Raw genomic sequence first — 22,473 nt, 5'->3', positions numbered from 1 at the left:
GTGGGTTGTACAAAAATGGGGCAGACTAAATTTTGATTGCAGGCCATAGTTTGCCAACCCATTTTATATGATGAATTTTTAAAATACATTGTTTTAATGTAGCAGTCTTGCATATGAGAGCACAATTTTATAGATATACACTTACAGATATATAATATAAATCAATATTTTATAGAATTGATAGTTCTAAAATGTTTTCTCATAAATTATCCCAATTTAACTTCAGAGTAAATGTGCAAGATAAGCATGAGTAGCTCCATTTTATGGTGAGGAAACTAATGCATAAAGAAGTAAGATGGCCTACCCAATTCAGAAAACTAGTTAAGTGACAGAGCCAAGACTGATTATATTCTGAACTCTACTCCATAATATGGTACAGTTTAAATTGTCATAGTCATCATCATGCCACTATATCTTTAATACTCATTTGTTGCCAGAATGCTTCGAGTTCAGTCTTATAAATAATGATAAAATGCATACTCATTTCTAATTTTCTTTATTATTATATTCTGCTGTCTAGTAGCTATTTTAATATTTGATAATTGGTATTTTGACAAAAGCTAAATATAGAAGGTGAAGAGTTATGTGTTACAAAGTTTGGTAAAGATTTGGCAGCTGAACAGTACAGTCATTCATATATTTCTTTTCCATATTTTCAAAGATAATAGTTAATTTTTTTTCAGATGCACAGCATGAAAATAAACAATAAGGAACTCCCTTCCAAATCATTTGTGTTCATGCTTAACTAATACAGAGGATGCCAAACAATGTGTACGCATTTTAAGAAAGGAAAACTGTATTAAAATTGTAATACTCAATATATACCGATAACAAAAGATGAATACAAGTCACATTTGACTTCTGCAGTTACAAGAGGTGCTCAAAGTGGTTACCATCAGCATCCAGACACTTCTGATTATGGCGAACTACTGCTTGAGCAACGTTAACCAAAGTGTCTACTTGTATACATTATTTTGGCATCCCTGGTATTTTAATTACTTTGTAAGTTTTATCCAAATTATTAAACTTGAGAAATTTTCTCTAATTACTTTTTGGATTGCTTCCCTGTCAGGTGGTTGAAGATTATGCTGGAAGATGGCAGGTCCCTTTGCCACAGCTTCAAGTTCTTCAGACTGCACTTTGCTGTTTTACATCAGCCAGTGCATCATTCCCAGATGAATGTGAGCACGTACAATACGTTTTGAGTAGCCTTGCTTTGTAAGTACTCTTTACTTCTTATAAACTATTATTTTTCTTGACATATTTGAGAATTGGTTTCTGATTGTTTTTGTTGTGGAAGGCACCTTTCCTAAAGTCTTCTCTCAGAAAGAAATTTCCATTTCATTTAAGTATCTGGTTAATCCCAATTTTACTTTTAGTTTTAGAGTTAAATGGAATTGTTATATAGCTTGTTATGGTCACTACAAGCACTTTCTCTTTTTAATTCCCCAGGTTGTCTTGGTAAGCTGTGATAGTAAGTCCCAGAATACAACAATTCAGGCCATCATAGTTAGCAGAAGTATCTTAAATTAGCCTGGTTTTTAAAAATACTTGTAGAGGACTTCAAGTTAAAGATCACAAATTGAGTACTTGTGTTTATTCTTTTTTATCCTCTGAAAATTATAGTAAAGAAGTAAAAGAGAAATACAGTGAAAAGAAAATAGAGAAAAGTCATCAGTGAATGAAAGATTTCAGCAATTTTCTGAGGGACAGAAAACAGACAGATGAGTGGTCTTTTAAACGTGGCAGAGCAAGTCACCACATTTATTTTTTTGTGCCTCAAATTGCACTCACATCACAATAGTGGGTTGTGAAATCATTTATCAACCTTACAAAGTAAAATAGAAAATATGAGTACGTCTCATAAGATAAGTATTATTTTGTGAAACTTGTTGTTTTTCATATTTATCTTTATATACAGTCATGTGCCGCATAATGATATTTTGGTCAATGACAGACCACATGCATATGGTGGTCACATGAGATTTATGATGCAGCTTGAAAGTTCCTATTGCCTAGTTATGTAGCTGTCATAACATCTTAGCGCAAAGGTTGCAAATACCGAAAACGCTCTGGTTGACATGGCAAACAGCTTTAACCCGGGTTTGGATGAGAATGACATCAGGAGCTCGTAGGTGGTTCCTGAGGAACTGACGAATGAGGAATTGTTAGAACCGGAACAGGAATGTATAGCTGAAGAAGAGTCAAGAGAAAAGGAAACTGCAGAAGAAAAGGAAAAACCCCCAAGAAAACTCACAGTGAAGGGATTAGCAGAAGCTTTTGCAGACCTCATCAAGCTCCTTAAAAAATTTGAAAACATGGACCACAACACCATAAGGTTTTCATTAATAGAGAGGAATGTTCATGGTGCCTTATCTGCTTACAAGCAAATCCATAAGGCAAAAATAAATAAATAAACCAAACAAATCACCATGGACATATTTCTGTAAAGAGTGAGACCTCCTGAAGATGAGGCTCAAGCAGTTCTTCCTGGAGATATTCCCGAAGGCGTTGTTATCACAGGAGAGGACAGGTCCATGCATGTGATTGCCCCGAAGACGGTCCACTGGGACAAGATGTAGAGGTAGAGACAGTGATGTTGATGGTTCAAGCATAGGCTAACGTATGTGTTGTGTCTTAATTTTTAGCAAAAACATGTAAATGGTTTTAAAAATATATTTAAAAAATAGAAAACAAGCTTATAGAATAACGATATGAAGAAAAAAATAGATGTGTACAACTGCACAGTGTGTGTGTGTGTGTGTGTGTGTGTGTTTTCTACTAAGTGTTATTACAAAAGAGTTAAAATGTTAAAAAATTAAAAGGTTTATATAGTAAAGTAAAGTTACAGTAAGCTAAGGTTAATTTATTATTAAAGAAAGAAAATTTTTTTTTAAATAAATTTAGGGTAGCCTATGTGTACAGTGTTTATAAAATCCACAGCAGTGTGCTGCGATGTTCTAGGCCTTCACATTCACTCACCTCTCACTCACTGACTCACCCAGAACAGCTTCCAGTCCTGCAAGCTCCTTTCATCATAAGTGCCCTACCTACCCTACCTAAGGTGTACCTACCATTTTTTAAAATCTTTTTTACTGTACCTTTTCTATTTTTAGATATATTTAACTACTGAAATACTTACCATTGTGTTATAGTTGCCTACAGTATTCAGCACAGTAACATGCTGTACAGGTTTGTAGCCTAGGAGCAATAGGTTATACCATACAGCCTACGTGTGTAGTGGGCTGTACCATCTAGGTTTCTATAATTACAATCTGAGATGTTCACACAATGTCAAAAATCGCCTATCTAAGCCTTTCTTAGAACATATTCCCATTGTTAAGCAGCTCATGACTTATTTGAAAACATTTTTAAAAACTGGGTGGCAATTAAAATTATCCTCTTCCTTATAAGATAGGAAGACAGACTGTCCTTTCCCCTCCTCCCAGAATCCTAGAATGGTATAGAATTTGCACATAGAAGGTGTGAAATAGAGAGTAGGGAATGAGATATTTTGGGAGGATGTAGATAAAGGAGTTAATTGCAGTTTTTCCATTCAGGCCAATCACCTGGCCTTAGGGCCAAGGGTGGGGTGCGGAAACAGTATTGCTATTTTTTTATTTTTTACATTCTGGCAATTAAGGGTTCCTCTTTGAGACAGTTAACAAAGAAAAACTCATTACCAAACTCTAGACATGCTTCCAATTCATTTGCTTATGGCCTTATTCTTAAATGTTAATTGGTACTCAGGAATCATGAGACACATGAGGAATGCCTTCAACATGAAAAGAATACAGTAAAAACAAATACAAATTCTGGAAGAAATAGTATTAATATTGAAAACAAAAAAATTAAAAAGAGAAATATAAAATCTATAATTAGTATTTTCAAAGAGAGTTGAGAAGATATGTATTACATTAAAACATCAACATATCATGCTGTATGAAAGGAATAATGAGATACCAAAAATGAGCTTGTGGAAACTAAGAAAATATGATGGTTAAAATTTAAATTTCTGTAGGAAGTTTGGAAAGTAAAGTTGAAGAAATAATAGGGAGTGTAAATCAAAACCAAAGAGAAGGAACGTGTCAGAAAAAAAAAAAAATGATGTGATAACTCCGTATATGAGATTTGTTATTTAACTAGTTGGAGTTCCAGAAAAGAACTTAGAGAAAATACATTGGAGGAAATTTTCAAAGACAATTTAAAAGGATTTCCCAGAACTGAAATTCATGAACTTCCAGGATGAAAGAGACAAATAAATGCTCAGCACAATGAATATGAAAGCTACTCGGCTAAATACATCATTTTGCCATTTCAAAATATCAAAAATGAAAAACAGATTTAAACATCTTCTAGAGAGGAAAAACTAGGTCACCTATAAAGGAACAAACATCAGATTGATACCCGTCTTCATACAACTAACAGTGAGTGGTAGAGTATAATTAATCAGTGTCTCTAAAGATTTGAGGGGAAATTACTTTCAGTATAGAATTTTATACTCCTTCAAAGTGTCAGTGGACTGTGAGAGTAGAAAGAACATTTCCAGGCATTTAAGGACCAAGAAGATTGACGTGTTCAGATTCTTTTTCTTGGGAAGTTATTAGAAAGTATATTCCAGATGAGGGTGTAATATAAAAAGAATAATGTAAATGATGTTTATTAACTTTAAACTTTTAGATAAAGTACAAAAATAATTTTAGTTATAGAACAGAAGGAAATTATTAACCTTTCAATATAAAAGTATTTTTAATAAAAGTTGAGTTGAAAGTGAATGACAAGGGCACTAATATCCTTCATTTCATTTTTATTTTAGAAATTGGAATATCAGTAGTCCATAAAACCATAAATAAAGGTGTAAGTAATGTTACAAAGATAAATAATAGAGGAAATAATAAAAGTAATGATTAACTATTGGAAAGGTGGAATTGGTTGTGTGAGGAGTTAAATTCTTTTCTCCCATAGCAGGAAGTCAAGAGATAATATTTAAAATTGGTAAATCAAGAAATACTAATGGTTTATTATCAACACCTATTAAAAATATTGAAAGTTGTTAATTCTAGGGCATTGGACTAATGGGAGAAGTTTGAAGCCTTTCTTTATAATCAGCGTTTTTAAATCTTGAAGATGTGGTAATTTCATATGTTTGAACTATATTTTTTGTTTTATATATATAAATTTAAAATAGTGTATGTACATTGTGCTTCTTTAAAAGTTTATTTGCATATGTTTAAAATTGTAGGAGGGAACTCTGTGAGGTGATGGATATTTTAACCATCTTGATTGTGGTGGTTATTTCACCATCTATATGTATATCAAAACATCAACTTGTATAGCTTAAATATATACAATTTCTGTTGGTCAGTTATACCCCATTAAAGCTAAAAAAAAATTGTAGGAGGGAAGGAGAGTTTAGAATATAACACTACTTAGATTTGTAAGAGTGAGACAGTTAAATAAAACCTATAATAATTTTATATTTAGTTTTATCATACCTAAATGAATATGGGAAATGTATTAGGGCTTTTTTGTTATAATTGACAAAAATCTTACCCAAGCTAGTTTAAGCAAAAACGTGGGGTGAAGGTAAGAATTTATTAGATGACTAAACCATGAAAAAGCAAGAACTAAATTAACTAGTTTCGGGATTTTCGGAATCAGAGAATAAAATATCATCTAGAACTGTTCTCTCCTTTCCATCCTCTTCTGGCTTTTTTCTCTCAGGGCTGCAGAAAATTCTGGGATTAAGCTTATTTTATTAACTGAGGGAGGAGAGACCCCCCCTCCTCCCACCTCTAATACCTAAAATATTTGGGGGACTCAGGCTCTGCAGAGGTTATGTGCTCACTGTTTGGATTAATCCCTGTGTTGAGGAGAGTGTGGTAAAATGTTTGTCTCAGTCTGATGACAAGCCTACCCCGTGGCTAGGGGAAATACTGCATTGGCAGCCCTATCGGAACCATAGAAATGTTGGCTGGATAAGCAGTTCTCTCAAGAAGTGAGTGAGGTAGTGTGAAGAGAGCTGGCCAGGTAGACAGACATAATAGATGTCCACTACAGACATTTTTTTATATGTTATTTTGAAAACTGCAAAAGTGGTTTCAGTTATTTTCTGACTTAATACAAATATGTTATTTGTAAGTAAGAAGTATTATTCTTATTTCAGTGTCTTTGTGGATTTTTTTACCCTTCTATATCACCTTTGTTAACTTTAGTGTTGTATAATGTGAAAATGCTTTTAAGTCTTACAAAAGTACTTTTAAAAAAAATTAAATCATTTGTTGACTTCTGTTTCATTGCTTGCTAGCTTTTTCACCACTGCTCATGAAAAGAATAATGTATTAAGCAGAAGCAAATCTAATCTAGCATGGACAGTGCTAGGGAAAAGAAAGCAAATTATCTTAGTGGTTTGTCAAATAATAATGTTTTTTACAAAGAAAAGTTTGTGCATTATTTGAATTTAACAGAAAATTGTATTTTTAATACCAACAGAAAAATGGGAAATAGCAACATGGTGGTACTATTAAAAGAGTAGTAAATCTTTAATTCTATTTTATTTAAATAAATACATAAGCCAGTAAATTCTTCTAACAGTTATTCCATACTCATTCATTCGTTCATTCATTCAATCTCTGTGCTTGGTTCTAGGGATAACATAGAATGTAAGATAGTTAAGTCCTTGTTCTCAAAGACTTTTACAGAGTTACAGAGCTAAAATATATTAAAAAGGTCACATTATTATGTAATGTAATCATGAAAGAATTACAGGGTACAATGAGCAGTATAACAAGGGACTTGACTTGGTCCTAGAAGTCAGGGAAAATTTGCCGAGTGAGCTAACCCTCGAGCTGAGCTCTGAAGGAATGATAGCGATAAATTAGAAAAAGGAGCAGAAGAACCTCTCAGGGATGGCAAACAGAATGTTCAAGGTGCCTGGACAAGATGTCAGGATGTTAATGGGTTTCATTATAATTCATATCTATTTGTAGAATTCTTGTTTATGATATATTATCATGTATTTTTAATTTTTTAATAACTTGACATACTAAAAAATTTATAGGCCAGCTAAAGGATTAACTTAACTAATATCTAAAATATTCTGTATGTAAGTATATATTTAATATATATATATATAAAATATGTAATATGTTAAACATATAAGTTACTATATTCTCTGGTATTATTGTCTGGTCCATATGTCCACCTTCATAAAAGCTTATACCCATGTCCATTTGCATAAATGCTTATACCCACCTTGTAAATGAAACGTGTGAAGATCTGCCTTGTATATAAAGGCTGGGAGACTAAAAACTACAGTTTTGTGAAGGTATTCTTCAGAGGGAAGGAAAGTAAATTCTGTTTTTATTTATAATTGAGTGTTTTTTAAATTTTATGGAAATGAATAGTGATGTAGAGATTTGTCTTAAATTGACTAATTATAATTTTACCTGGGATGCCCTGTAAACTGTATTTTGTAAAGAAATGAAGATTTTGCTATCTGTGTATGTATGTATTTGCACTAAAAACAACCTCGAATTAATCCTCTTTTATAAGAAAACAGGACTGTGAAGTTAGGGAACTTGTGAAAATCTGAGTTAAGTTCTGAATTTTTTCCTAGTGTTTTTTTGTTTTAGATTGGTTAAATAATGATTCCTGAATTTTATAGGTAGAACAAAATCGAACACCTTGAAACTAATTTAACCTTTAAGGCAAAAAACATACACTTTACTAGTTTTACATAAAGTAAAAGTAAACTTTAATGCTACCTTCCCAGCCTCATTTTTCCCAATGGAAAGTAAATGTTCATAGATTTCAGCATTCCAGGCAGGATTCAGTGATGGATAGTAATAAATTAATTTCAGGATACAAAATCAAAGTATAAAAATCTGTTGTGCTTCTATACGCTAATAATGAACTATCAGAAAGAGAAATTAAGAAAGCAATTCTATTCACAATTTCATCAAAAAGTGTAAAATATTTAGGAATAAATTTCACCAAGGAGGTGAAACACCTATATACTGAAAACTATAAGACGTTGATAGAAGAAATTAAAGAGAAAAATAAATGGAAAGATAATCCATGTTCATAAACTTGAAGAATATTGTTAGAATGTCCATACTACCCAGAGCAAACTACAGATTCAGTGCAATCTCTATCAAAAATCCAATGGCATTTTTCACAGAATTAGAACACACAATTCTTAAAATTTATATAGAACCACAAAAGAACCAAGGCAATACTGAGAAAGAAGACCAAAGTTGGAGGCATCACTCTTCCTGATTTCAAACTATATTACAAAGCTAACTAGAACAGTATAGTAGTTGAATAAAAATAGACACATAGATCAACAGAACAGAATAGAGAGCCCAGAAATAAATCTACGCATATATGGTCAATTTATTTACAACACAGGAACAAAGAATGTTCAGTGCGAAATGGACAGTCTCCTCAATGAATGGTGTTGGTAAAACTGGACAGCCACATTTAAAAGCTGAACCACTATTACACTATATACAAGAATCAACTCAAAATGGAATAAAGACTTGAACAAAAGACCTGAAACCATAAAACTCCTAGAAGAAAACTTAGTAAGGTCGACATTGGTCTTGGGGGTGACTTTTTTTTTTCATTTGACAACAAAAGCAAAACAAAACTAAAAATAAACAAGTTGGACTACATCAAACTAAAAAGCTTCTGCACAGCAAAGGAAACCATCGGTCAAAATCGAAAACAAATCAAAACCACAATGAGATAACTATGTTGCCCTGAAAATAAGACCTAGCTGGACAGTCAGCTCTAATGCGTCTTTTGGAGCAAAAATTAATATACGATCTGGTCTTACTTTAATATAATATAATACCAGGTCTAATCATATAATTAATGTAATAAATATAATATAATTAATATGTGTAATAAATATAATATAAACACTGGGTCTTATATTAATTTTTGCTCCTAAAGACGCATTAGAGCTGATTATCCCGCTAGGTCTTATTTTCGGGGAAACACGCTATCACCTCACACCTATTAAAATGGCTTTTATAAAAAAGATAACAAATAACAAGTGTTGGCAATGACGGGGAGAAAAGGGAACCCTGTTCATTGTTGGTAGGTGTGTAAATTGGTGCAGCCACTATGGAAAAAAGTATGTAGGTTCCTCAAACAATTAAAAATAGAGCTACCTTATGATCCAGCAATTCTACTCCTGAGTATGTATCTGAAGGAAATGGATACACTAACTTGAAAGGTATCTGTACCTCTATGTTCACTGAAACATTATTCATAGTAGCCAAGACATGGAAGCAACTTAAGTGTCCATCAATGGATGAATGGAGAATGGATAAAGAAAATGGGATACATCCATATATATGTAATGGAATATTATCACTCATAAAAATGAAGGAAATTTTGCTATTTGTGACAACATGGATGGACCTTGAAGTTATTGTGCTAACTGAAATAAGTCAGACTGAAAGACAACATTTGATCTCATTTATATGTTGAATCTAAAACAAAACAAAACTCAGATTCAGAGAACAGGTTGGTGGATTCCATAGGTGGGAGTTGAGAGGTGGGCCAAATGGGTGAAGTGAAGGTGGTCAAAAGGTACAAACTTCCAATTATAAAATAAACAGGTTTTTGGGATATAGTGTATAACATAGTGACTATAGTTAATACTGTATTGTATATATGAAAGTTGTTAAAAGAGTAGGTCTTGAAAATTCTGATCACAAGAAAAAATTGTGACTTGTGATTGATCGATGTTAATGGACTTGTGGCGATCATTTTGCAATATATGAGGTGGGACAATTAAGTTTGTGAACTCATCCTAGAAAAAGTGCTACATACCTCATTGCTGAATATCACCACGGTCACCTTTGAAGTACTCCCCTTGGGAAGCTATGCACTGACGCCAGCGCCTAGTCCACCCTTCAAAGCAATTTTGGAACTTTTTCTGGAATGGCCATCAGAACTGTATTACCCTTGATGTCCTGAATATCATCAAAATGTCTTCCTTTCAGTATTTCCTTTATCTTCGGGTAAAGAAAGAAGTCATTGGGGGCCAGATCTGGTGAGTAGGGAGCGTGTTCCAATACAGTTATTTGTTTACTGGTGGAAAAACTCCCTCACAGACAATGTCATGTGAGCTGGTGCATTACCGTGATGCAAGAGCCATGCATTGTTGGAGAAAAGTTCAGGTCATCTGATTTTTTCATGTAGTCTTTTCAGCACTTCCAAATAGTAAACTTAGTTAACTGTTTGTCCAGTTCATATAAATTCATAATGAATAACCTCTTTGATATCAAAAAAAGGTTAGCCACATCATTGCAACAAATTCACAAACTTAATTGTCAGGCTTCATATGCAAATATCAAATCATTTTGTTGTACACCTGAATCTAATATAATGTTACATGTCAATTACAACTCAGTAGGAAAAAAAATCCTGCAGGATCAAGGCACCAAGACAAACATATATTTCTAAATATTTAATAAAAATAAATATGTGACTCATGTTGGCTATAGCCTGGTTATAGTTTTCATGAGCCATGATATTCTGAAAAAGTTTTGCATTGCAATTTTGGAAGTGGGGACAAAAACTAATTTCCTGTTCCTCTTGTAGGAAATGGTCATCAATAAATTTATTTTTGGTTTTTCATTTTTTTGATTAAGATATATAAGTTATTTTAATCAAAATCTAGTTAGGGAAATGTAAGTCATGCTGGATAATTCAGTAGAGGGGATTTAATTCACAGAACCTTTTTCAAAGTTGTTAGAAGATCTGAGAGAATAGACAAGGAGAGGATGGTGAACCCAGACTTAGCTTAGCACTCTAGTAAGGTTCTGTTAGCCTTAGAAACGGAAAGACAAAGGAAGGAAAAAGAGGTATTGGTAAAGCCCAGAGACTGGAGATGTTTGATGAGAGGAAGAAGCACTGACATATCAGAAGGGATATGATTACTGCTGCAGAGGACCCCGAAACCACAGATTCAAGAAACTCAGAGAACAACAAGCAGGATAATTTGAAACACACACACACACACACACACACACACACACACACACACACACACACACAGATCACCTAGGTGCATAACATTCAAACTCTGAAAATCACTGAGCAAATCTTGAAGTAAAAAGACACTACCTAATTTAGAAGACTGAAGATAAATACAGCAGACATCTCAGGTACTATGCAAGCCAGAACACAATGAAGTGACCTCTTTAAAGTGCTAAAGAAAAAAAATCTTTTAATTCTCAATTTGAGAAGGAGAAATAAGCATGTTTTCAGGGAAACAAAAACTGAAAGAATTTATTCCCAGAAGACCTGAACAAAAAAGTACCAGAAATACGATGCCAGATAGAAAATCTATCCAAAGAAATGGAGAAAACTGGAAATGGTAAAACCTTAAAATACACATAAAACGGAATTTTTCTTACTTTTAATCACTGTGACACATAACTATCTAAAGCGGGTTGGGAAACAGTTTTTTAAAGGGCCAGATATTTTTCTACTTGCCGACCACAGTGTCTGTTGTCACTACTCAACTCTGCTCTTGTAGCACCAAAGCAGCCATAGACAATACATAAATGAATGTGTGTTGCTGTTTCCAATAAAACTTTTACAAAACTGGCCACCATCCTATGGTCATATTTTCTACTAAGTGCCAAAACTAAAGCAAAATTTGAAGTGAATTGATATTGTTTTATAGCATATTTTAAATTAAAGTGAATGACAAAAGTAGCACCTAAAGCAGCATAATATTTGAAGGTAGACTGGTACTTATTAAAGATACATAGTCAACCCTAGGGTAATCACTAAAACCATAGAATACAGAGGTGTATATATGAAACAAAAGTAGAGAGAAAATGGAATCAAAATTACTCAGTCCAAAAAAGGTGGAAGAAGAGGTCAAACAGAACTATGAACAGATAGAACAAATAGAAAATAACTGTTAGGGTAGTAGATTTTAATCTAAGCATATAAGAAATTACTCTTAAATGGTCTAAACCAATTTAAAAAGAAATTAGTTGGATAGAAAAGTAAGATTCAACTAACAGATATGTATCCATACCGTATGCCCTTTTAAAAATAAACATACATACTTTACTCTTTTTTCATTTAATATTATATCTTGGAGATCACTCCATAGTGATATAGACATAGTTCAAATTCCTTGTCACAACCCATAGTGGTCTGTTTCATAGATATACCATAGTTTATTCAATATGTCTTCTAATGATACATATTAGGATTGTTTCCATTCTTTTCTAATTACAAATAGTGCTGTTATTAATATCCTTTTGCATACATCTTGTATTTTTGCCAGTAGATTTGTGGGGTAGGTTCCTAGCATCTGTATTAAAGGATGATTAGATACAGATCTTGCTAAGTAGTCCCTAAGATTCCTCTATACAGCTTGTACCATTTTGCATTTTCACCCACAAAAGAGGCTTTGTTTACCTTCAACCTCACTGCAGTTTTGTGTTGTCAGTTTTGTTTCTCTAATAGAAATGGCAGCACAATGTAGTTTTAATTTGTATTTTTCTTACTGTGAGTGAAGTTGAACATCTTTTTGCATATCCTTAAAGAACGTTTGTGTTTCATTTTACATAAGGTACATGTAAATATGTATATCTCAAGCCTGTTTTCTGTAAGTTGGACTTTTTCTTTTCAGTTTTCATAAGCTCTTTATGTATGAGAGATATTATTAATCCCTTCCCATGATGTAAATTGCAAATATATAGTTTTTCATTTATCTTTTGCTTTGCTTATGGTATTTATATTTTTAGACATTTTTAAATGTAATTAATTTTATCAGTGTCCCTCTATTGCTTCTGAATTTTGAATCATAAAGAGCTCTCTATAACGAAGTTACATGGGACTTTTTTTCTGATATTTGAATTGTTTAATTTTTTTATGTTTAAGTTTTTTTTATCTATTTTGAATGTTTTCTTATGTTTGGAAGTTGGAGTAAATCAGTTTTGTCTTTTAATGTTTGACTATCCAATATGAAGAAATCTTTTTTTCACTACTGATTTGAGATGCTGCTTATGTCATATACTCACTTTTCACATGCAGTTCATTTATTTTTGGCTTTTCTGTAAGATTTTATTAGGCTATTTCTCCATGTGCCAATACCATGCATAGAGATTCAATTATAGAGGCTTTGACAATATCTTAGCCTTGGCTACTTTTCATAACTCTTGCTGTTTCATGGTTTTCTTAGATACTCAACTTTGTAATCAACTTGTGTATTTCCAGGAAAACTTGAAGGTGCTTTTATTTCATGTAAATTTATACAATTAGTTAAGGAGAATTTAGTGCTTAACTTCCTGAAGTATGTACTTTATATACTCTACCTTCTTCCAGTCTAAGGGCACTGGAACACTAATATTGAAACTTCTCTTTCTAACTTTAATGCTGTTGATGTCATGTATTTTTGCTATATACTTTTTAAAGCCTACATGAGATTATTATTTTTGCTTCAGTCTGTCAAATTTTATAGCCTATATATTTTTGTGTCTTAAACACTTCTTGCTAATTTAATTTCCTATTTCTTTGTAAACAGTCTATATTTTTCTCCGGTTGTTTTATACATTGCTCTTTGTATTCGGTATTTTGTAGTTTACTATGGTTAGCTAGGTGTAGATTTATTTTTATTAATCCTTAGGGATTTCCTGGGTCTGAGGATTGGTATCTTTCATCCGTTTTGAAATTCTTACCCAGCTTTTGTCTTTGCCTCATTCATTGTCTTTTTTTCTTTGTAGAAGTGCAATTAGACTTGTTAGACTTGTACATTCCATTCCCCGTGTCTCTAACTCTTCCTTGTATTTTCCATTTCTTTGTCTCACTATATTATGCTCTATATTGGTAAGTGAGATTCTTGTATTTCAGTGTGGAAATTACTTCTATGTTACAGAGACCCAAAAGAGAATAGTGATTCTGATTATAATTACTAAACAGTCTCCTTTTGCATTTCTGTGTATTTTAAGAAAGTCTGGTACCTTTTCACCATTTGTAATATATGGGAAAATATGCTTTGACTTCCAAGCACCCCAATGACAGAATATAGTTTGTTTCATAAATAGGGACTCTCGTGATACTCTGGTTATTTAAGCTTACATAGCTAATAGGAATATACTGATTGATGAAAGTCAAATAAGAATGATTATATATGGTATAATTTTTTTAAATTCAGAAAGCATACCATCTATACTGTAGTTGTCCCATTACAAATAATTTGTTTTTATATAAATCATTTTGTTTAGGTAATTCTATTTTGAATAATTTAGGTAAATGAACTGTACGTAACCTATAAACCTATAATTTGGACTGGATTAATTATAATTTGACTAATGTATAGACTATTACATATTAAACATATTAAATATGTATTATGCAAACACCTTAAACATGTTCAACATTAAAACTGATATAAACATACAATAATACATTTTTGGAAAGAAACCTTTTGATGAATGTAGTCAGATATCTTTAAAATTTTTATAATTTGAAGAAAAATTTATGTCTTATATTTCAACAAAATTGACACATATACAGCTGAGAAGATCCTGTGTTTCCTTTTAGATTGTTGAAGGAAACATGGATGGCAATATTGATAATAAAAATATTAGTACCATATTAGGAAACACCTGTAGCACTACCAGCGCTTGTTCTCAGTGCTTTTACAAGAGGTAGCTACTATTATTGTTTCTATTTTATAAATAAAGAAACCGAGGCAAGTGACTTGCCCAGGGTGACATATCAAATGAGTGGTGGAGTTGAGATTCAAACCCAGTGTAGGTCTAGACAATGGGTGAGTAAAAGGGCCAGATATTTTAAGCTTAGCCCATAAGATCCCTGTTGCCACCACTCAATTCTGTCATTGTAGTGGGAAAGCAGCCAGTCAATATGTAAATAGATGGGTGTAGTGTGTTCCAATGATACCTTATTTATTGAGAATGATATTTGAATTTCATGTAATTTTTACTTGTCATGAAATATTATTCTCCTGATTTTTTTTTTTTTTAACATTTTAAATATGGCTAACTCTTTTTACCTCTTGCATTATACAGAAACAGGTCTTCTTTGACTTGTGTGCAGTAATTGGTCAGCCAGGTCTAGACTGCTATGTATAGTTCTGGTCTTACTTTGTTGTATTTTGGACTCATTTACCCTGCACCTTGTAGAGTTTTCTTCCATGAGGGCTAGACAACTTGATTTCTAAACGTTCAATTGATCCTTTACACTACTAGTCAATAGGAAATACAACAGGTATGAAACATGAAGTTTCTACGTCTACATACAATCTAGCTTTATTTTCCCATTGTGATTTCACTACTGCATGAATTCTTGTTGACTTACCTGAATCTTACCCTAGGGTAGAGCTAGCTAGACCATGTTGTTTTGTCTTTATTTACTCTTCACTTATTGTGCATGTGTTTTTTTCTCATTTTAATATCATTACTATGGAGTTGGGCCTTGTTATTGAGGTAGCTGATTGTGGGGCATACACAGATCTCTCCTTTGGAAAAAATGTTGGCTCCCCTTTCATGTTCACATGAAGCAGATATATAATTTATATATTTGTTTGATTCTCTACAAGATCATGTTGGTCTGCATACTCATCTCTAAATTAACTGCCATAGCACATTTTATTTCTACTAATAACCTTCGTATCGCTCCCTTCTTCAATACAATTAATTGCCTACCAGTCAATGCCGTCTACTCAACAGTATGATGAAATCCCACTCCTTTCTACCTACTCAAATTTAATGCCCCCATGTTTCAACATGCTATATGCAAAGTTCAGTACTATGATAGTACAGAAGAATCAGCCATTTGGAATGAAGGAGGAAGTTTTAGGCGTAGTTCCTAGGTGAAATTGTATAAATAGGTCTTGAAGAAGCAACAGCTCAAACGACCTTAAGAGCATAGGAGTTTTAGGGAATGAGAAATTTACTGTGATTGGAGAGCATGGAATTGTGGTAAAGGCTATGTGTGTAAGAGCAGTTTGGGATCAGACATAAAGGTTCTTATGATGAGGAAATTGAATTTCCTACTCTAGATCAGTGATCACAAATACGTAAATAGGATCGGAAGGAAATACAAGTAATGAGGAAGTCGAGGCACCACGTTGGAGAAAAAAGAGAGGTGGGTAGAGTCCAGCAAACTGGAAAGGAGGTTCATGCCCTGTAGCTGCTCAGTTTATCTGCCATGGAGATGCAAGCCCTGTTATAGGGGTTCCTGTTTCTCAAGAGCTCAGAGAAATCTAGATTTAATCTGAAGCATCACAGATTTTAAATACTCGCAACTGACTAAAATAGTTTAAAATAATATCCAAGCAAAATGAGTAGGTCAACTGAAGTTCTTTGCTTTAGGTGGTGCAATCCACACAGCTTTGTAAAATCTGAAAGTGGTCATGTCATTCTGTGTTTTAGGAAGATAACAATGGCAGATGTGTGGAATAGCAAGACTGGAGATAGGAAGGGCCTGTTAGAAGTTTATAGATAAGATAGATGTGAATTTTCGCTTCGTTAATAAGGATGGAGAAGATTACAGAGGCACATTCATGGGGGTTTTTTTATACTTAATAAAAGTAAAGTAATTAATTGTAAAAGGGTTAATGACCAATAATTCTTTTCGTCCCTGACCCCTAGTTTCCGTATCCCCTGTGTAGAAGCAACTGCTTTTACCAGTTTGTTGCACGTCCCTCTAGATGGTCTGACGATATGCATTGGTGTATATGTCTCCACTACTCCCTCCCTCCCTTTACACAAATGATAATATAATGGATATATTTCTGCATCTTTGTTTAGCAATATATCTTGGATTTTTTCCCTGTATTCATATAGATGTAAGTATGTTCTCACTAATATTTTATTAATATTTGCATTATATTACATTGTATGGGTGTATTGTAATTAATTTACCCAGTTCCCTCGGGTAGACATTTAGTTCTTTTGCCACTACAAACCATCTGTGGATACATATCCTTATATATACATCTTCGGGTTTATGTTTGTGTGTTTGGAGGATTAAATCCCTATAAGTGGAATTGCTAAACCAAATGGTATATGTATAAATTTTAAATTTTGATGACTATTAACGTGTTGCCTTTAAAAAAGATGGCACCATTTATTATCCCTCCAACAAGATACCAGAGTTTATTTCTCCACATTAGAGAGCCATCACAGAACACATCAACATTTTCATTTTTAAAAATATGGAGAAATGGTATTTCTTCATAAATTTTCATTTATTTAATTATGAGTAGAGCATCTTTTCATATTTGAAAACAAAATCCACTTGCATATCTTTTCTGTGAAGTAGTCTTCTCCCAGTTTTCTACTGGGTTGTTGAGTTTTTAAGAAATTGTGTAAGCTTTTTAACTAAGAAAATCAGCCAAGATTCTTTCTCAGTGTATCATTTTGCTTTTGACTGCTTTCATAGTTTTTGGTCTGTTGACATTTAAAAATTTTAAGTAGTAAAATTTATAAAAATATCAGTTTATGGAGCATGGTTACTATGCTATATTTAGAAGGGTCTTTGTAATTATTGTGTAATACTTAGGTCTTTTATATACATTTCAAAACAATATAATCTCAGTTACTGTTTACATTTAAAAACTTGCAATCTATATTAGTGAGTAATTTTGATCAAAGGCAAAAAGTGTTTATAAAAACTACAACTAGGTTTTCCTAGTTTAGTTATCTTCTACGTAATTAAAATTTAAAGATTTTGAGTGATTTTTCATTTGTGCTTCTTTAGGATTGCTAAGTAGTATATAATTTTATAATTTTCCATGCTTATGATTAGAAAATAAGTCATATTTCTTCCTGTATGAACTCATGAATTATTAATGGCACAGAAAATATTTGGTAATAGTATTTTCTAAATTTATTTAAAAATGAGGAATCACAGAATTTTGGGCAGTTTTGTCATCAGTGGAATAATCGAGGTAAGCCTAGATTTTGAGGATCCATGTGTCATTAGATTCATAAATGGTGATCCTACTATTAAGGTGGTGCAAAAGTAATTGTGGTTTAAAAGGTTAAAAACAATTGCAAAAGCCACAATTATTTTTCCACCAACCTAATACAATTGTTGACTGAGTTTCATGGTATCTCTCTAATTTACATTTTTGTGTCAATTTATCCATCCCTTATATCCCTCTGAAAAATACTAGATTTTGAATTTTTTCTGGGGCCCATTGTACTAGGAGTATGTGCCAATTTTAGGTCATCTCACATGGTAGCTACATTTTTACCACCCAGTATACTGTTGCATTTTTTTTTTTTAAGTGAACTCTAGTAGGCATGAATAATGTAATTGTTCATTCTGTAGTTCTAGAATTCTTTGTATTTTTCTTGAAGACACTTCTGTTACAATTTTACTGAAAACATAACATGTATCCTAAATGATCAATATGTTTCAAAACCAACTGTTTTAAAACTAGATATCTAATATTACATTGCTATAAACTCTTGGGACTCTTAAATTGGGGCAAAAAAGTCAAAGAAGCAATGAAAGTTATCATTCACTTATTTTTTAGGAGTTTCTTTGAGTTGCTGCTGTTCTTTGGAAGAGATGAATTTTCTGAAGAGCCCTTAAAGGATATTCTTGGATCATTCCAGGTAAAACAATTTACTGTTTCACATTTTGTCTGCATTTAAAACAGGCCTTTATTCATCCCTAAAAATGGTATATTGGTTATTTGTTGCTTATAAGTTATTATATTTACTAAGATGGCAATGCTTAAGGATCCTGTTATACTAGTGGAAAGAGAAAATGTCTTTAAATGAACTTTTAGCTGTATTTCTAAGCAGTTCCAGTTCTACATTTGGTATCCCAGAGCCTCCTGCCACATCCTTGTAGATTCCAAAGCACATCTTGGACATATACTCACTTTTTTTTGCTACAGGCATTGGTTCCAAAGCCCTATATAGAGCTCAGCCCTAGTGAAAAAGGACTCTTCTTACCTAGACTAGAATTAGGCTCTCAGTTCCATGTCACTTGTTCCCTTGACTGTACCCTGATTTTCTCATCTGTTTTCTCAACAGCCTTCCCAAGACAGGAGGCAGATTTTTTTTTTTTCTTCCGCATTCTGTATGAGGAAAGAGAGTAGAAAAAATCCAAGACCTCTCTAAATGGCAAGAACATTTGATCTTTTTATTACAGTGTTTCCCCGAAAATACGACCTAGGCAGATAATCAGCTCTAATGCGTCTTTTGGAGCAAAAATTAATACAAGACTCGGTCTTATTTTCAGGGAAACACGGTAGGACTGCGGCTCACTAATGTGTCCTTGGCATGATCTCATCAGCACTTCTCTGGGGTGTAAGAAAGGAAGATGTGCTTTGAACTCCACCTAGGGGTAACGTGTTTAGACAACATCTCTTACATTTACTCCTATGGTGTTAAAAAGGCTGATGGTCAACCGGGATTGCCGTCCACCTTGGGGAAGAGATCAGAAGAGTAACAGAAAAGTAATGCAGTGCTTTCTTTCACCTAGAATTTTTATTTCATATATTGAAAGCAAGCTTTTAGACTGAATCGAATTTTATGATCGCTCACTCTGGTGCATACCCAAAATAGGAAAACTATAAGCGAACGTAACTGGCTAAGGTTTATCTAAAACTTCTTCACATTCAGAATCTGACTCTAGAATTGCTTTTCCACTCAGTCATCAGTGTCTGTTTTTCTATACCATTTTGTCTTCAGTGACATCAAAAGTGGTAGTGAGGTAGCATTTCCTAAAATAATGACTAAAAGAACTAAAAGACTTTGGTACTTAACTTGGCTTTTAAAAGCTTAAGCTGGTCTTTTGGTTCTGTTTAGCCAACTTTTGACTCCTGCTTCAGGGGTGTTATTAAATTAGATTAATTGCCCTACACTCATTTCACACTATTTGGTTCCCAAGAGTTAAAAAAATGTTCTGCTAGTCTCAGATTTTATTCTTGAGTCACGAGTATACCCTTTTGCAAGTTTTCGTGCTGTCTCTTTGAATGTCCATGCAAGCAGGATAACAACTACATCATGACCATTAGCAGGCTGACGTGGATTCTAAGATATCACTGGATATACAACATATTCTGATGTCAGAGTTGTACAAATACGAAAAAAAGTGCATGTTAGAGTCAGTGAAAGTAGGTACATTATCTTGAACATTTTACTTTACCCATTCTTACATTCAGCAAAAAAGGTAAAAAATACCTGTTCTCATGGAGTTTACGTTTTAGTTAGGGACTATATTCAAGTTGAAACTTATTCATTTTCCATTCAATTTTTCCTTTGACACTTGTGTTCTTGGCAATCCACTTTTGAACTTTCACTCAGCAAATATTTATTGATCTCCACTATGTGCTAGGTACTAAGCTCTGAAACAGACAGTAGTAAAGCAAAAGCAAAACCCCTGGTGTTGTGGAGTTTGTTAATAATTCTAGTGTATAAAACACAGACAATAAACCAAACTTTTGTAAATTAAGGATATTTTAGAAAGTGACAGGTGACTTCGAGAAAAATAAAGCAGGCCAGAGAAATAGGAGTGCTGGCATAATGGTATTGGAGGGGGGTGGATTTCTGTTTTAAGTGGGTGGTCAGGGGATGCCTCATGGAGACCTCGGCTGAACACTGACAATGGGAACCAAGGAAGTGTCTGTAGAGTAGATGAGAGAATCTGTTGTTTTAAATATGTGAAATAACATTTTGAAGGGATATATCCTTTTTTTCCTTCTTCTGAGCAGGGTTTCCATTCAGTTATCAAAATAATCATTTCCTCAAATGAGAGTTCATGGTTTTTGCACCCTTTTCTATCTCCTGTCCAAATTCTTCAGCCCACCTCCTCTCCTCTTTGTTGTGATTTTTAAAAATTTACCTGCCATTTCTGTTGCTGTGCCTTCTTCCTGCTGTGAACTTTCTTGAGCCTCAACTCCTGCCTCCTAGGAGAGATTCACCTTTTGTTCCCACTTAAGCTTTACCTGGAGCATCGTCCTGCATTTTCTGAACTGAGCTGTCGCTGCTGGTGCTTCCCAGGTCTGTGCCCTTAGAGACCCAGGAAGGACCAACATGTAGTACATGTACATCCCCCTCAAACTTTGCATTTATTAAGTTTTGTAAATTTTCCAGGCTTTTGACTGACCTTTGGTAATACCATAGCAATCACAATGTCACCTTTTGAAATTTTAAAAATTTTATACTAGTAACGCAAAAATTGTCCCCAACTGGTTCCTTTCTGTCCACCTTTCATACAGATTCATGCCAGCTTAAGATCGTGCTCCTTCTCCTCTACCATATACCTGGCGATCTTGTTAAAACGCAGATTATGATTCCCAGTAGTTCTGGCGCGGGGCCCGAGAGTCTTCATGTCTGACAAGCTCCAAGGTGATGCCTGTGGAGCTATTCTCTGACCACACTGAGTCAGCAACGGACTCACACTCTTTAGGGGATTTTAGTTAATTATTCCTTCTGTACCCACCTCCTCCCCCACTCTAATACTCCAAACATGAGTATCCCAGCTTTGCCACTCATTGTCATCCTGGAAATTTCTGTGTCAGTTTCTTCATTTGTAAAATGGGGACAGTGTTGTACTTACTGCGTAGGGTCATCAGCTTGGCATCATTCTTAGCAAAATGATCTGGCTTAAGGCGGGTCTTAATAGCCTTAAGCATGTGGGCTCTGAAGTCATACTACCTGGACTTCTGTTTTCACAATAAGAGTGAAACCCAGCCCTTAATTAAGTTGATTCTATTCTTCCATGAATTTCTGATCTGGCAACCAACAGTGGATTAGCTCCAGGAAAAACCAAATCAATGAAGGAAATGATCTCTAAAAATTAATTTTCAATTCATAGTTATGTGCAGCCATATCTTGTTATCATCTTCAGTTTTCAGGATAAAGGAAAGTTCCTACAAATGCAGGACTCATGTAGAACAAACAGTATTCCCACAAAGGGAAAAAATATAATCAGGCTGTCAATGAACTCCTTTTCAACATAACAAATGCCAGAATAAATAGATAATGACTAGTGAATTTTTCAAGAGAAAAACTATTGTTTAATAATACAACTGCCAAGCCCTATAGTTTATGAGAGAAGGCAACAGAAATAAATAGTCCAAATACTTGGAAAATAAACCAACTACATGTGGGCATACTTCATTTGTCAGGAAAACAAATAAAGAAGTATAGTATACCAGCTGATTTAGAAATTACCAAAACAAAGAATTTACAAATAGAGTTGTTGCAGAATAAAAGAAATAGGACTAACCTGAGGAAACAAGTTAAAATTAGTAGGTTATTGTTAATATGGCTATTATGAAAATTCTATCAATGTCAGAAATGATTCTGGAAAAAGGAATTGCCCCAAGTTTTTTTTTAAGTCAAAGCACACATAAGAATCTAGAACTAAAATCTCACATTATGGTATTGATTGGATGGGGGTAAGGAAGATAGAGGAGAATCAAGTATATTT

General features: G+C 33.6%; 1 protein-coding gene across 5 annotated transcripts in view; it reads left to right on the top strand.

Annotated features, from left to right (window-relative positions):
- Nucleotides 1-22,473, top strand: part of ZNF654 (zinc finger protein 654) — an 88,121-nt gene that overhangs the window by 32,402 nt on the left and 33,246 nt on the right. For all 5 annotated transcript variants that reach the window (XM_019745428.2, XM_074333262.1, XM_074333266.1 and 2 more), the window contains exons 2-3: nucleotides 1,073-1,218; nucleotides 18,560-18,641. In XM_019745428.2, coding sequence (XP_019600987.1) covers nucleotides 1,073-1,218; nucleotides 18,560-18,641 — 228 coding nt within the window. The remainder of the gene's footprint in view (nucleotides 1-1,072; nucleotides 1,219-18,559; nucleotides 18,642-22,473) is intronic.

Source organism: Rhinolophus sinicus, linkage group LG01, assembly GCF_036562045.2.
Source record: "Rhinolophus sinicus isolate RSC01 linkage group LG01, ASM3656204v1, whole genome shotgun sequence".
In the NCBI taxonomy this organism is placed as follows: Eukaryota; Metazoa; Chordata; class Mammalia; order Chiroptera; family Rhinolophidae; genus Rhinolophus; species Rhinolophus sinicus.
Note: the sequence above shows the minus strand (reverse complement) of the source record. Positions and strands in the feature narration are given on the sequence as shown.